At 46.2% G+C, this 12,135-nt stretch overlaps 1 protein-coding gene across 2 annotated transcripts in view; it reads right to left on the bottom strand.

Annotated features, from left to right (window-relative positions):
• LOC311026422 (pleckstrin homology domain-containing family G member 1) overlaps nt 1-12,135 on the bottom strand; it is a 33,296-nt gene that overhangs the window by 4,971 nt on the left and 16,190 nt on the right. For both annotated transcript variants that reach the window (XM_084029983.1, XM_084029982.1), the window contains exons 3-14: nt 9,351-9,451; nt 8,304-8,373; nt 4,849-4,895; nt 3,216-3,366; nt 2,767-2,898; nt 1,776-1,958; nt 1,582-1,677; nt 1,155-1,241; nt 717-750; nt 503-592; nt 353-414; nt 43-228 (exon numbers count right to left, since the gene is read on the bottom strand). In XM_084029983.1, coding sequence (XP_083886109.1) covers nt 43-228; nt 353-414; nt 503-592; nt 717-750; nt 1,155-1,241; nt 1,582-1,677; nt 1,776-1,958; nt 2,767-2,898; nt 3,216-3,366; nt 4,849-4,895; nt 8,304-8,373; nt 9,351-9,451 — 1,239 coding nt within the window. The remainder of the gene's footprint in view (nt 1-42; nt 229-352; nt 415-502; nt 593-716; nt 751-1,154; nt 1,242-1,581; nt 1,678-1,775; nt 1,959-2,766; nt 2,899-3,215; nt 3,367-4,848; nt 4,896-8,303; nt 8,374-9,350; nt 9,452-12,135) is intronic.

Genomic DNA, 12,135 nt, shown 5'->3' on the forward strand with positions numbered 1-12,135 from the left:
TGAACGTGGAATCGGACACGTAATGTACGTCTTTAAACTCACCAGGCCACTGTCATCTTCATCATCCGCATCTTGCTGATGTGGCTCCTCTTCTCTGTCACTGTGGTCATAGTGATCGCTGGGGTCCAGAGACTCCTGTGATTGGTTGATGAGGCTGCGGCTGCGACCGATGGTGCCCAAAGCAAGCTGGGACATCGGCGAGAGCAGGGTGGCGCCCAGACTTATCCGCTGGAGAGGAGACAGATCATTCACGAGTTTGGGTAAACAACCTCGGTGGGAGAGTGTGTGTGTGTGTGTGTGTGTGTGTGTGTGTGTGTGTACTCATGTTTCATCGTCTCTGCCTATCACTGACCTTGTCGCTGTCTGTGTTGGCAGCATTCTGCTTCGCGTTCTTCAATAGTTTTGATAGAGGTTCTGTAACGCAAATGAACGATTGATTCTTGAAGTTCATCCTTGTGGTGTGTAATTCTTTTAAACACAGTAAGTGTCTTCAATGTCTTACCTTTCCTGCGTCCCCTCCGGGTCGGACCCTCCTTGGCCTGAGGGGAGTCCTTCTTGTCTCCATTAGGGCTGTAATGGAACCCGGGATGATCTAGGGAAATGACAGACGCCAGAAAAAACGTGAGGATTAAAATGCTTGAAATATAGCTAAAAAAGCAACTTGTATCGTCAAATGTGTTTTTAGTGAAATTATCCATAAATAAATAGACACTCACGCATTGCATCCATCTCCAAAATTGCTTGCTTAGCCTAGAATTCAAGCAACAAAATGAGAGAAGAACAAGTTAGATTACGGATGACCATGAACCTTGACACTAGGTGGCGCCACATTACAGTCATCTCTCAACGATTGGGCTCTTATCAAGTTTTATTAAGTTTGACACTTATCAAGCAGCCCCTTTATGTAATCACAGTGAGCCTTCACCCCTGCAGAGGAATCCTACGTTTCCACCAAAGGCAGATGAAGAGACAGAAAAGTGATTGTGGTAAAATCAGTGCACGTGGAGGGAAAGTGAGGAGAGGAGGGGGATAGAAAGATGGAGATGAAGGAGAAAGGGCAGTGGGCGTCACATTTGGAATACGTCCCACCCAAAGTGCGTGTTTACGCCGTAGGTGAACAGAGAGGGAGCTCTCCGGAGACGAGCTGCTCTCACCTTGGCAGGGATTTTGGCCGGATGGTTTTCAAGTATGAGCCTCTTGAGGTGTAAGATCCACATGCGCTTGTCCTGCTGCGATTTGGCCTGAGGGTGAAACATCAGAGGAAAGATAATATCAGACACGGATTAAAAGGCAGCTTTGGGATAAACCCCTTAAAAATCTGGAGAGTGGCTTCCTTACATCACACGGCTTATCTGTTATTTTTCTGGGCTTGTCCAAAAGAAACACACAGTTGGGAACAACAATGGCAGCCATTAGCCTCTAAACACTCAACATGTCTGAGCAACTCCGTGAGCCTGGACACCTGGAAGCAATCTTCACACTTTCTGATTGCACTTTTGCTCTGCGCTGCTGAAGCGAAACATGTAATCACGTTCACACTGTTGGTGTGACGTAAGCTCGCTTATGTCATGTTGCCGTTACCTGGACCGTGTGCTGGAGTTTGGGATTCTTGTAGTGAAACACGCTGAAGCTCAGTGGTTCTTTGGGAATAATCTCCACCAACATCAGGTTACAGCACTGCAGCCAGAAGACAGGTAGAAAGGAAGTCGTGTTAAAAAACGCCGCAACGGAGCAAAAGCGGTTTTGCGCGTCCTGCTTCGAGAAGCGCGACTGACCAGTATGTGAGCCTTGTACGTGAAGGTTTCTTCTCGCTTCTTGGTGATCAGCAGAAGCTTGTCGAACAGGAAGAGGGTTCTCTCGTTTTTGGCTCGCTGCAGACGAAACGTTCCTTCGAGAACCAACTCTCCGTAGCCGATGAGATCGGGGCCCTTCCAGTTTGTCAGAAGGCTCTGGATTTCCTGCAGAAGGCACAGCGATACAGAGTCACGTGATTATTTTAAAAACTGTTGCTGATGTGTTGCATAAATATTAAATAAAACGTGTGCAAAGATAGCAATAATAATACTATTTATTATAATATGAAATATCACTTGTATCACACTTTTTTAGAAAGTGCTCTACAACAAGACAAATCAGAACAGCAATAAGCTGAAGAGATAAAAGGTGGGAATCTAAAGAAAAAGCCTGGAGGAGGATGTTTGTGGTGCTGCCTGGATGGAGGGAGAAACTATAACGGAAGGATCAGGAGAGGCCAAGAACAGAAACATAAACCGGTAAGACCTAACGAAGCAGACAGAACAACAAACTGAACATATTTCTATCGAGCCAATCCCATTCTCCGGAGTGAGAACGCTTCCACACACATTCCTGTATTCATCTGACCTCTTCTGGCTCTCAGCTGATAAAAGAAACAAGCTTCCCTTTTATGTGCTTATACAAGGCCATCATTAGCCCAGTGGAAAACACAGCGACTTGCGTAAGACGTGGGGAGGATCAGAGAGCCTTGGCTTATTTAAAGCGAGACTTCACATAACTGTTCTGCAGAGCGTTCAAAAAAATGTGGCTCCTTGGAAAGGTTTGAATCCACCGCATCCGGTTTAGTTACGGGAAAAACGAGAGAGTGCAGGAGGTGATCACGCGCTCAACGTTTAATGGGTTCAGGAGAGGTTGTTACACCTGCTTGTACACGCCCAACTAGATTCAAATCTTTTGCATCAAGCATCTTTCTTATTTTGTGCTTCTTTTTTTCCCTTTGCTTTCTCGTACCTGCAACCGGACGGCATGCTCGTGCTTCCTCTTCATGTCGTTGATGTGCCAGGCCACTCTCTGCATGGTGTCTATGGCTTCCTGCACAACCTCGTAGGTCTCGGTGTCCTTCTCCATGTGGTTGGCTATCTCCTGCACCGAAGACACACAACGCACATACCGTAAAGCACATACACGCAGGCGCCCGTGTGTGCGTCTCTACACAAACGCACACGTTCATGCATGCAAAGTGGACGCACAGGAACACACACACTGAGCGCCATATGTCTAAACATTTGGCTTCTCCAATGGAGACCGTCACAAACGTGTCCATTTGTACTGGGAGAGCCACAAACAGAGTGTGCTGCACTTGCAAGTGTGTGCCTGCGCTTGCATTTCTGCGGGTAAAGGGTAATTGTTTGTGCGTAAGTGTTTTTTTTTTTTTTTTTGGGTCGTAGAGTGAGACGTACATGCAGCAGGAGGTGGTACTTGAGGATCCTCTGCACTGGCTTGAGCAGGTAGGAGCCCAGGGGCAAGGAGTGCCTCAGAGATTCCTGGCGCTCGCGGAAAAACTTGGCCAACGCCTTGTTCCTCATGCACTCCGTTAGCACGGCCACCGACCTGCGGAGGCAACGAATGAGATATCAGGGACGTGTAGTAAAACCCTAATTTGACAGTGATGACAAGTTAGAGTTGTAATGCGTGTCCGCATGGATGATACCAAAAAAAAAAAAGGACTGAAAGAGAAGACTGATGAAGATCTCCATCCGTTTGCCTTTTGCTGACATTAATATGAATATGAAATTATCAATTTGAGTGTGATCTATGCAAAATAATACATTTGCAGCAGCAATGTACAACTTACTGGTTACTGTGTGACCTACTGGGGAAGAAAGAGGCTTCTTCACATAGAAGGAGGCTGTGTGCGTGTGCATACATATGCACGGTGGAAAGAAAAGGACAAGAGAATGACAGTTGTGCCCAAACTTTTTCTGTGTCGTGTGTGTGTGTGTGTGTGTGTGTGTGTGTGTGTGTGTGTGTGTGTGTGTGTGTGTGTGCGTGCGAGCGTGCACGTGCATGTCTGAATTCCAGTGGAGCTTCACACAGGCCTCACATTGTTCTGGAGGAAACCCGACCTTAGAGTGCAGCATGACCATGATACATCTGCAGTGTGTGTGTGTGTGTGTGTGTGTGTGTGTGTGTGTCTCCCATGTGTGTGTGTGTCTGTCGTGTGTGACCTTGGTTGGGGTCACCAGCTGTGGTGTGGATGTGGGAGAAGGTCTATCTTAAACAGCTGACAATAGCCCCTTCACATACACACACGCACACACACACTGTCACACACAGACACACACACACTGTCACACACACACAAAATCAGCATTCAATTAGTCATCATTAGCGTCTGAATAGTTTCTTCCTCCACGTGCCTTTCTGATCACACGCCGTTGGAAAAAGACAATAGAAGCCAGAGGAGAAAGTGTGTGTGGACGGTGCGGCGTATCTTGGCATGAAGACAAGCCTCACGTCACACACACACACACACACACACACACACACACACACACACACACACACACACACACACACACACACACACACACACACACACACACACACACACACACACACACACACACACACAAAACTCCCCCTTATTCCTCCCAGAGGAGCCGATCACAAAAAAAACAAAAACACATTAACAGCGTTAGGCATGATAAGGTGACAACTATAATACCCCGTCTGTCAGTGTGAGCTGTAACTCTGTCAATAGGCGGCGAATAAAAGAATGGAGGAAATGGGGCACGGCGGAGGGAGGGGGGGAGGGGGTTAGGGGGGGGCCCTGAGGCACAACTGACGGTAGACATTTTGACTCCTGCTGAGGTGACTTCTATGGAGCATGTCAGTTTATCAGGCAGGGGGAGAAGGGCAACGCATTGATCGACACACACAATGGAGCTACGTGAGACGCTGGGAAGACGGTGTGTGGAGGTGAGATCGAGATAGGGTGACAACAAGAAGATGGGTTTTGTGTTGTAGACGGCTGATAGCACAGACACACACAGACACACACACACACACACACTTTGGCGGCTGTCTTACCGTGGGTAGTTTGTGCAGTACTGAGTATAAATGTGGAATTCTTCACTCTGTAAAACACAGCAAAGACAAATTAGGTGATGCATTCAAGTACCAGGATATAATGCGAGACTGGAGAGGGGAGAATGGGTCATCATGTAACGTTTGTGTTTGTGTGTTAACTATAATGTCTAATAATAAATCTTTATATCATGTGAGAATGATTTGAACACAGTGGATGCCTTGAATAGAACATTTGGCTTTCATTCCTAAAACACAGCAACATAGATGATGATTAGATATAATTAGGGATACAACGATACCCCCCCAAGTACTGTCCTCCAGGAAAAAGCCAATGGAATTGGATTTTTGCAGAAGTTAAGTTAAGTTACGCTAATATAACATATAACATATCATTTTTATGATTTCTGTAAGTAAAAAGCCAACATATCATCCAAGCAAAAACCAAGGTCTTAGGATTCATCACTGCTGCACTCCATTAATGTTCAGAATGTTAAATACAGCTCTTTTAAGGTCAGGCTTTATCGTCCTCTGCCTCAGCGGTTGTGCTGTAGCTGCAGTTGCTCGTTGCAGTTTTGATGACCGGCACAGTCACTTCATGTTTACGGCTCGTTACAGTCCGAGCCCACAGACAAGGCCTCCTCTCTCCTCCGTCAGCCGCTACTAATTGAAAGTCAACCCTCTAGCTTGTGATTAGCCTGCGTCCTGGCCTTCAAGTCTCTGTTGATCCCAGCAGCCCTGTGCGCTCAGATTATATATCCCCTCATACCGCAACGCCGCCCCTTTAATAGAGACTTTTCCCACCTTGCATGCCTGTCTGAACATCAAAGACATCAGAGACGGCATGACTTATCAAAGCTCTCTCTCTCTCTCTCCGCTGTCAGACCTTTCCTTCCCATCTCCACATCGTTCTCTCTCCCCACACTTTCTGTACATCTCTCCCCTCTGGCCATGCTCTCCTGCAGGCCTGGAGCTGAACCCTTTCTGTTGCGTAACACAAGAATCTAATTGAACTCTGTTTGTGTCCATAAATACTTGTGGTGGTGGGGGGGGGGGGGGGGGGGGGGGGTCACAGGATGCAGACAGCCATTAGGAAGCAACATCATAAACACACTGGGCAAATGACAGAAGTCCGTATACACACACACACACACACACACACACACTTTGTGATTCATACTAAACTAACAGTATCTAGTATGCGAGTGTAATTTTTCTTGCTGTAGGTAAATAAACATTCCTATTCAAGGCATCCCACTGACATATACCAAACACAAGAACGCACACAAACGCACGCAGACGGTCTCTCTGCGATCCGTACGCCCGAGGTGCTCCGTGGGAAACGTCCTAAATTGAAGAGCAGAACTCTCCTCCTCGTCTCCAGCAGTCTGCCGCCGCAGACCAGGCCTAAACGCAACCAGATGTGCCACCATCGATTCTCTGACGACCCGCACCAACACACGCTGCTAATGCGCGCTCTTAATACCCCTCTGCAGCATGGACACGAGACCACAGCGCACATGAATGCTTCTATGGAGGACGGACACACACACACACACACACACACACACACACACACACACACACACACACACACACACACACACACACACACACACACACACACACACACACACAGACTTTGTCATTAAAGCTGACACACTCTTTGAACCCAACCAGCAGACTCTGAAATAGATCAGATCTATGATATGCTTCCCTTTTAGAAATATACACAAGCTACGCTGAATCATATAATCATATCTAAATGCTGCATGTGAGACCTCGGGCTCTCATACATGATGAAAAATATGAGTATCATGATACAAATTATATAGAAAGATTTTTTTTTTTTTTTTACTGTTTTGGAGCGGTGGCCACTAATCACTACTCTGTGAAACGCGAAATAGGGTTGAGTTGCATCAGCGCCGACTGATCATTTTTAATGAGAAAGTCATAAATCAGCAGCTTTTTGTGGATTCGTCAAGACCGGACCGGTCACGGTGAGTCATCAGCTACGCACTGAACACAACCGGATCACTTGGGGCAAAAAAAAACATAGTTCTTGTTGTTAATACGGCTCTCTGTACTCGCAGTCAGCATGTCGCGACCCATAAAACACGTTAGAGGCTCAGTCATCACGTAACGCGGTTAGGAGGGAGTCGAACAGAGAGGAACATTAGGAGAGATGGCCAATTATCTGAGAGAGAGAGAGGCAGAGGAGATTTACAGATCCGTCTCTTCTTCAAACGCTGTGCTGGGTTGGGATTCCTGGCTGCTCAGACGAGAAAAGTATTATCTGCAAGTGTGTGTGTCCATAAGTAACTGCTCTGGTTGAGATTGCATTCCTCACATGACATTTACCTAGATGGAGTACAATTGTATTTGGATCTTCTCTTTAAATCCCAGGGGAAATGGTCAAACGTCATCTGCAGAGGCTCCAGAGCAACTAATGGACAGTTTGACTATTTTGCAACTATTTCCAAGGTCAAGAATGGACTTTCAGTCTCAATGGAAGCATGTATTCGTAAAGCAAACTTGGTTGTTTCGGGTTAAACTTGACAAGCATGGATGCACCAGAGTAAACCTGTGTACTGTAGCAAAACTGTGTTTATGCTTATTAAGGAAGTACAACAGAGGAGTGTGTGTGTGTGTGTGTCTGTGTGTGTGTGTGTGTGTAGGATAGGACCTGGAGCAGCAAGTCAGGAGCTCTTCCAGTAAAAAAAAGAAGCTATCAGAGGCAGGAGGCTGCAGGCAGGATGTGACTTTGACTTCAAGATGTGGAGATTTGCTTTCAGGTGGCTTTGGCCCCAATTTAACCGGCTAAAAGGACTTTAAAGTGTTTTTATAATGGATGCAGGTTGGCTACAGAATAGAAGCTACTATGGATCTGTGTCAATTATGCAGAGTGCTGTTGTGTTCGTCAAAACAGCAACAGCTGCTGTATTTTGGGAGTCTGCGACTTGCTTTTATACATACGGTCAGACAGTTGCTCTGTGGTGTTGGGTGTAATCGCAGTCGAGGAGGGAGGGAATGTAAAGTGTTTCAGAGGAAGCGCTGGAATGCAGCACATTAACATGGGACATAATCATGCAATCATTTCTGGGTTTTGGGGCCAGGGGTGGAATAAAAGCTGAGACACACAAACAGAGGGACCAGTGATACTTTGACAAAGTTGCTGAGTCGACTTTTTCTTGATGAAGCACTGCTATTATACTCTCTAGTAAAAAAAAAAAAAGAAAAAAAAAAGGTGATTATATATTTGGACGGCCCTTAAAATTCCTCTGGAGTTGTCCTTCCTCCCGGCTCTCCTGCTCACTTAAAACTCACATTCCAACCACCAAAATAATGCTTCTGGCCTCAATAAACTTAACTGACTTCATGTGGCGTCTTCACCTTACAATAACATTTTCGATACTAATGCAACGATGTTTGGAAAGAATTAAGGCGACCGCCTTTACCTTGGATACGAAGCACTCTGCGATGGCCACAGGGTCCGCGTTGCACTTCTCCAGATCATGAAGAAGATCCCTGAAACAAACACAGGGCTCAAAGTAAGCTCAATAAGTGTTTGACTTGAAAATCAGCACCCACAACTTCCTGCTTCTTAATCACACGAGAACACAGACGCTCTCCCACCATTCATTGTTCTAAACCCTTTTTCAGAAATTAGGTCTAAGGGCACTCGGCCCCGAAGCAAATGAGAAACTTCCATGAATTCAAACCCCCGGCTCCCGTGTGTGGCTGTGCATGGGTATAAGTGCACGCTGTGGAAAACAAATAATAAAATCCTCCGTTGGGAGTTATTGTTTCATGGCTGCAGCATGAGGTCACTGTGTCCGCTTTAAACCGCTTTTTATGTTTCCTTTTTACTGGCTGGTTTGTCTGCGCGTGACAGCTGAGAAATGCTAAAGGTGCGGAGGAAGAGCGTGCGTGTTTGTGTCTCCGGACCACCAGGGCTGATGCTCAACTCGCCGTCTTCTCTGAATATGCATGCAGAGTTTAGAACGGTGCCGGAGACAAATATGCAGACAACACACAAACACACCTGACTGCCACACAACAACAACAACACCGCCCTTCCCAGAAATGACCAGGTGGCTCGGCTCAGCTTCACTGTTTGTTGAGCCTGAGAGACACAAGGTGTCGTCTGTATACGCAAATTTAAAGTCAATATCAGAGTTATGATACTGTATTTTGCATAAACAAGTCTAAATCCTTGAAAGCCAATAATGAATTTTACTGAAGTGAAGCTATGTGGAAATGTCTGTTTGCATATTTTTATGAAATCTCTGACTCATAACGTTCCATAATATGCCTAAAAATCACAGAAATATTCCTCACATCAGCCAAAGCCTGTTCTTATTACCTGTAACCATTTATTCAACCCAGTATAAATGTGATGGATATGGTGTTTTACTGTCAAAGCGTTCCCATCGCTACCACTCCATCCGTTATGACCCGAATGCAGCATTAAGTCCAAGTCTGCAGCTGTGTGGACGTCTTACCTGTTGAAGTGGTAGATGTCCTGGATGTTGCCGAACAGGGAGCCTTTATCCTCAGAGCTCAAGGCCAGCCGAGACTGGTTACTGATACACTCCAAGTAGTCCTGCAGAGAGAGAGATCGCAGTCGTGTTAGAGCTTCGTGGATGACATTTTCATTGCATTTCACGCTCTGTGTTAAAGAGTAGTCACATTGTCTGAACCGATAAAACAAATTAAGAACCTCCAATTAAGTGTTTGGAGGTCTCCTCATCAACTAATCAAATACACTAGAAGGTAAGGTCTGGAATCCTAGAGGTGTACGGTATAGTAGCTTCCAGATACACAGCTGAAGGAAATACACTTGATATATGCTTTCAGCTTTAATTCAATTTAACGAGGGAGAGATCAACACAGACATTCCAATTATGTAAAACAAGGCCGGGTGTAATGTAGGTCATGACAGCCCATTTGTGTACGCCACTGCCTGATCACTGTATTGTTGTTTAGTGTAAACAGCTTGATAAGGAAACAACACAGGCCCTCTGGTTTAGTGTAAAAGGATCCCCGGGGGCCAGGTTTAACATCACTCCTTGTTGAAAAGTCTGTTTAACTCTTAAGTGAGGAGTACTGATTCAACAGCAGCCTCAGGTCTCAGTCTGCCCTGCAGAAAGAGACAGGCAGACCAGTAGCCAGAACCACTGATTGTTTTACCGGCAGCATGCCGATTATGCAACGTGAGGAAATCACATCTACTGCTGCAGGCTGCAAGTCATTTGTGTTGCGATTCATTCCCCTCCAGCTGCAATTATTGTTTCGAGTTAATAAATCAGACAACCAAGGACGGAGGAAGGCCCTCAATGCAGCCGTGTTCAAACTTTAAACCAGGAGCAGGTGTGGGTCGGGGGTTCGGGAGGAGGAAGCATGCTGCACGGTAACAGTTTACATCACAACACCCAGAAAGGTACCAGACTGCCCTGAACACGCAACCACACTGATCACTTCAGCACACGCAACGAGAGAGAGAGAGAGAGAGAGAGAGAGAGAGAGAGAGAGAGAGAGAGAGAGAGAGAGAGAGAGAGGGAGGCTCTGCCCGCTCGTCCCCGTCTGTTTGCTTAATTTCCAGTCTGCTATGTTGGTTTCTGTTCCTGGTAATGTTTTATGTATTTAGGCATCATAATGATTATTACGATGATAGCTGAGCCGGAGCAATCCACCGCTTGTGTGCGATTAGGCAAACAGAGGGACGTCACAAAGACTGGAGAGTTGACAGATGCCATGTTGGTTATTAAGGGTTTAAAGGTGAGACGAGAACTTAAGGCCAAGATTTAGGTTTTTTTACGGATTTGAGTTTCAGAATAAGACTAACGGGCATGTTTGGGGGGGGGGGGGGACGTCAAAGGGTCACGTTTAGACTTTGTTTACTATCGGAGGTAATGTGTAACGTGATGCTTTATTAGCCACAGGGTCACGGATCTGACTCGGCCTGACCCGTTCACTCATCACACTCAGCCGAAGCCTGACGGAGCTCAACAATGGGCAGCGTTCAACACACACACAACACACACACACACACACACACACACACACACACACACACACACACACACACACACACACACACACACACACACACACACACACACACACACACACACACACACACACACACACACACCTTCAGGTACACTCCCTGCCAAGCATCAGACAGAACATGTACAAACTTGATATTTTTTCTTGCGTTAACCATTAACCTCCTCAAGTGCACACTTTTCCTTCACACCAAACAGCATATCCCTCATCCTGCACCCAAGTAGGAAGTCATTCCTCCAGACAATGCCAAGTGTAAACATCCAAATCCCATTACTTTCCATGTTTCTGCGGGTCAAGTGATGTTCCCTCGAACCTTATTCCCAAATTCCCGGTCAGCTTCAAATGTGCTGGCGAAGCGTTCCCGGTGTGGGAGTGGAAAACGGGGGAAAAGAGAGGAGGAGGAGGAGGAGGAGGGAGAGAAGGATCATGGCGTTGTGTCTGAGGTTGTTTGTGGATGATGGATTGGCCTCATTACACACACCGATGGAGCTGACGAGGGCCGATCGTGCACGACTAACACACACCCACACAGTGTCCACACACCGGAGTGTACCCCCGGGAACTTAAGGACACCTTCCAAAGTGACACAACCAAATAGAGGAATGCTAGAAATCTCCACGAACACAACAGAAATCAGTTACAAAACAATGGGAAACTAAATATGGCAGGCGTGTTCATTATTCTCCTGGAAACAGCTCTTGTTTTGTCAGCAACTCCCATTGTGTTCGGTGCGACTTGCAGCCATTTCTGTATTTGGTGGCGTTTCCTGTGTTTGGTTGGGTTTTTCCATTTATGCAACACGTTTCTGTTTTTGGTGTTTTTGCTCCATGTGTTTCCTGTATTTAAGTGTGTTTTCTCTTTTTATGCAACATGTTTCTGTAATGCAAACCGCAGAAATGTATTCAGTCTTGCACCAACAGGAAACGTGCAATAACCTACATGCACTAGGAGTCATAAATCCACGGTTCTCAGGCAGGCAGAAAGTGTGTGTGGACTATAACACCACCGCTGACAGATGAAACACAGGTGAGCCCAGGGGAGTCTGGGTAAATATTTGTGTTAAGGCTGTCACACCCTCTTCTATTGCAGGAAGCAGCATGGGGGTGAAGGGATTATTCAAACAGGGGTTGCAGGACCAGCTAATATAGGACGCTGCTGCTAATAGATGGGTCGATGCCGTCCTGCAGCTCCTGTTTTTTTCCCCCCTCGCTGTAAGTA

This window comes from Eutrigla gurnardus, assembly GCF_963514095.1.
Source record: "Eutrigla gurnardus genome assembly, chromosome: 16".
Classification (NCBI taxonomy): domain Eukaryota; kingdom Metazoa; phylum Chordata; class Actinopteri; order Perciformes; family Triglidae; genus Eutrigla; species Eutrigla gurnardus.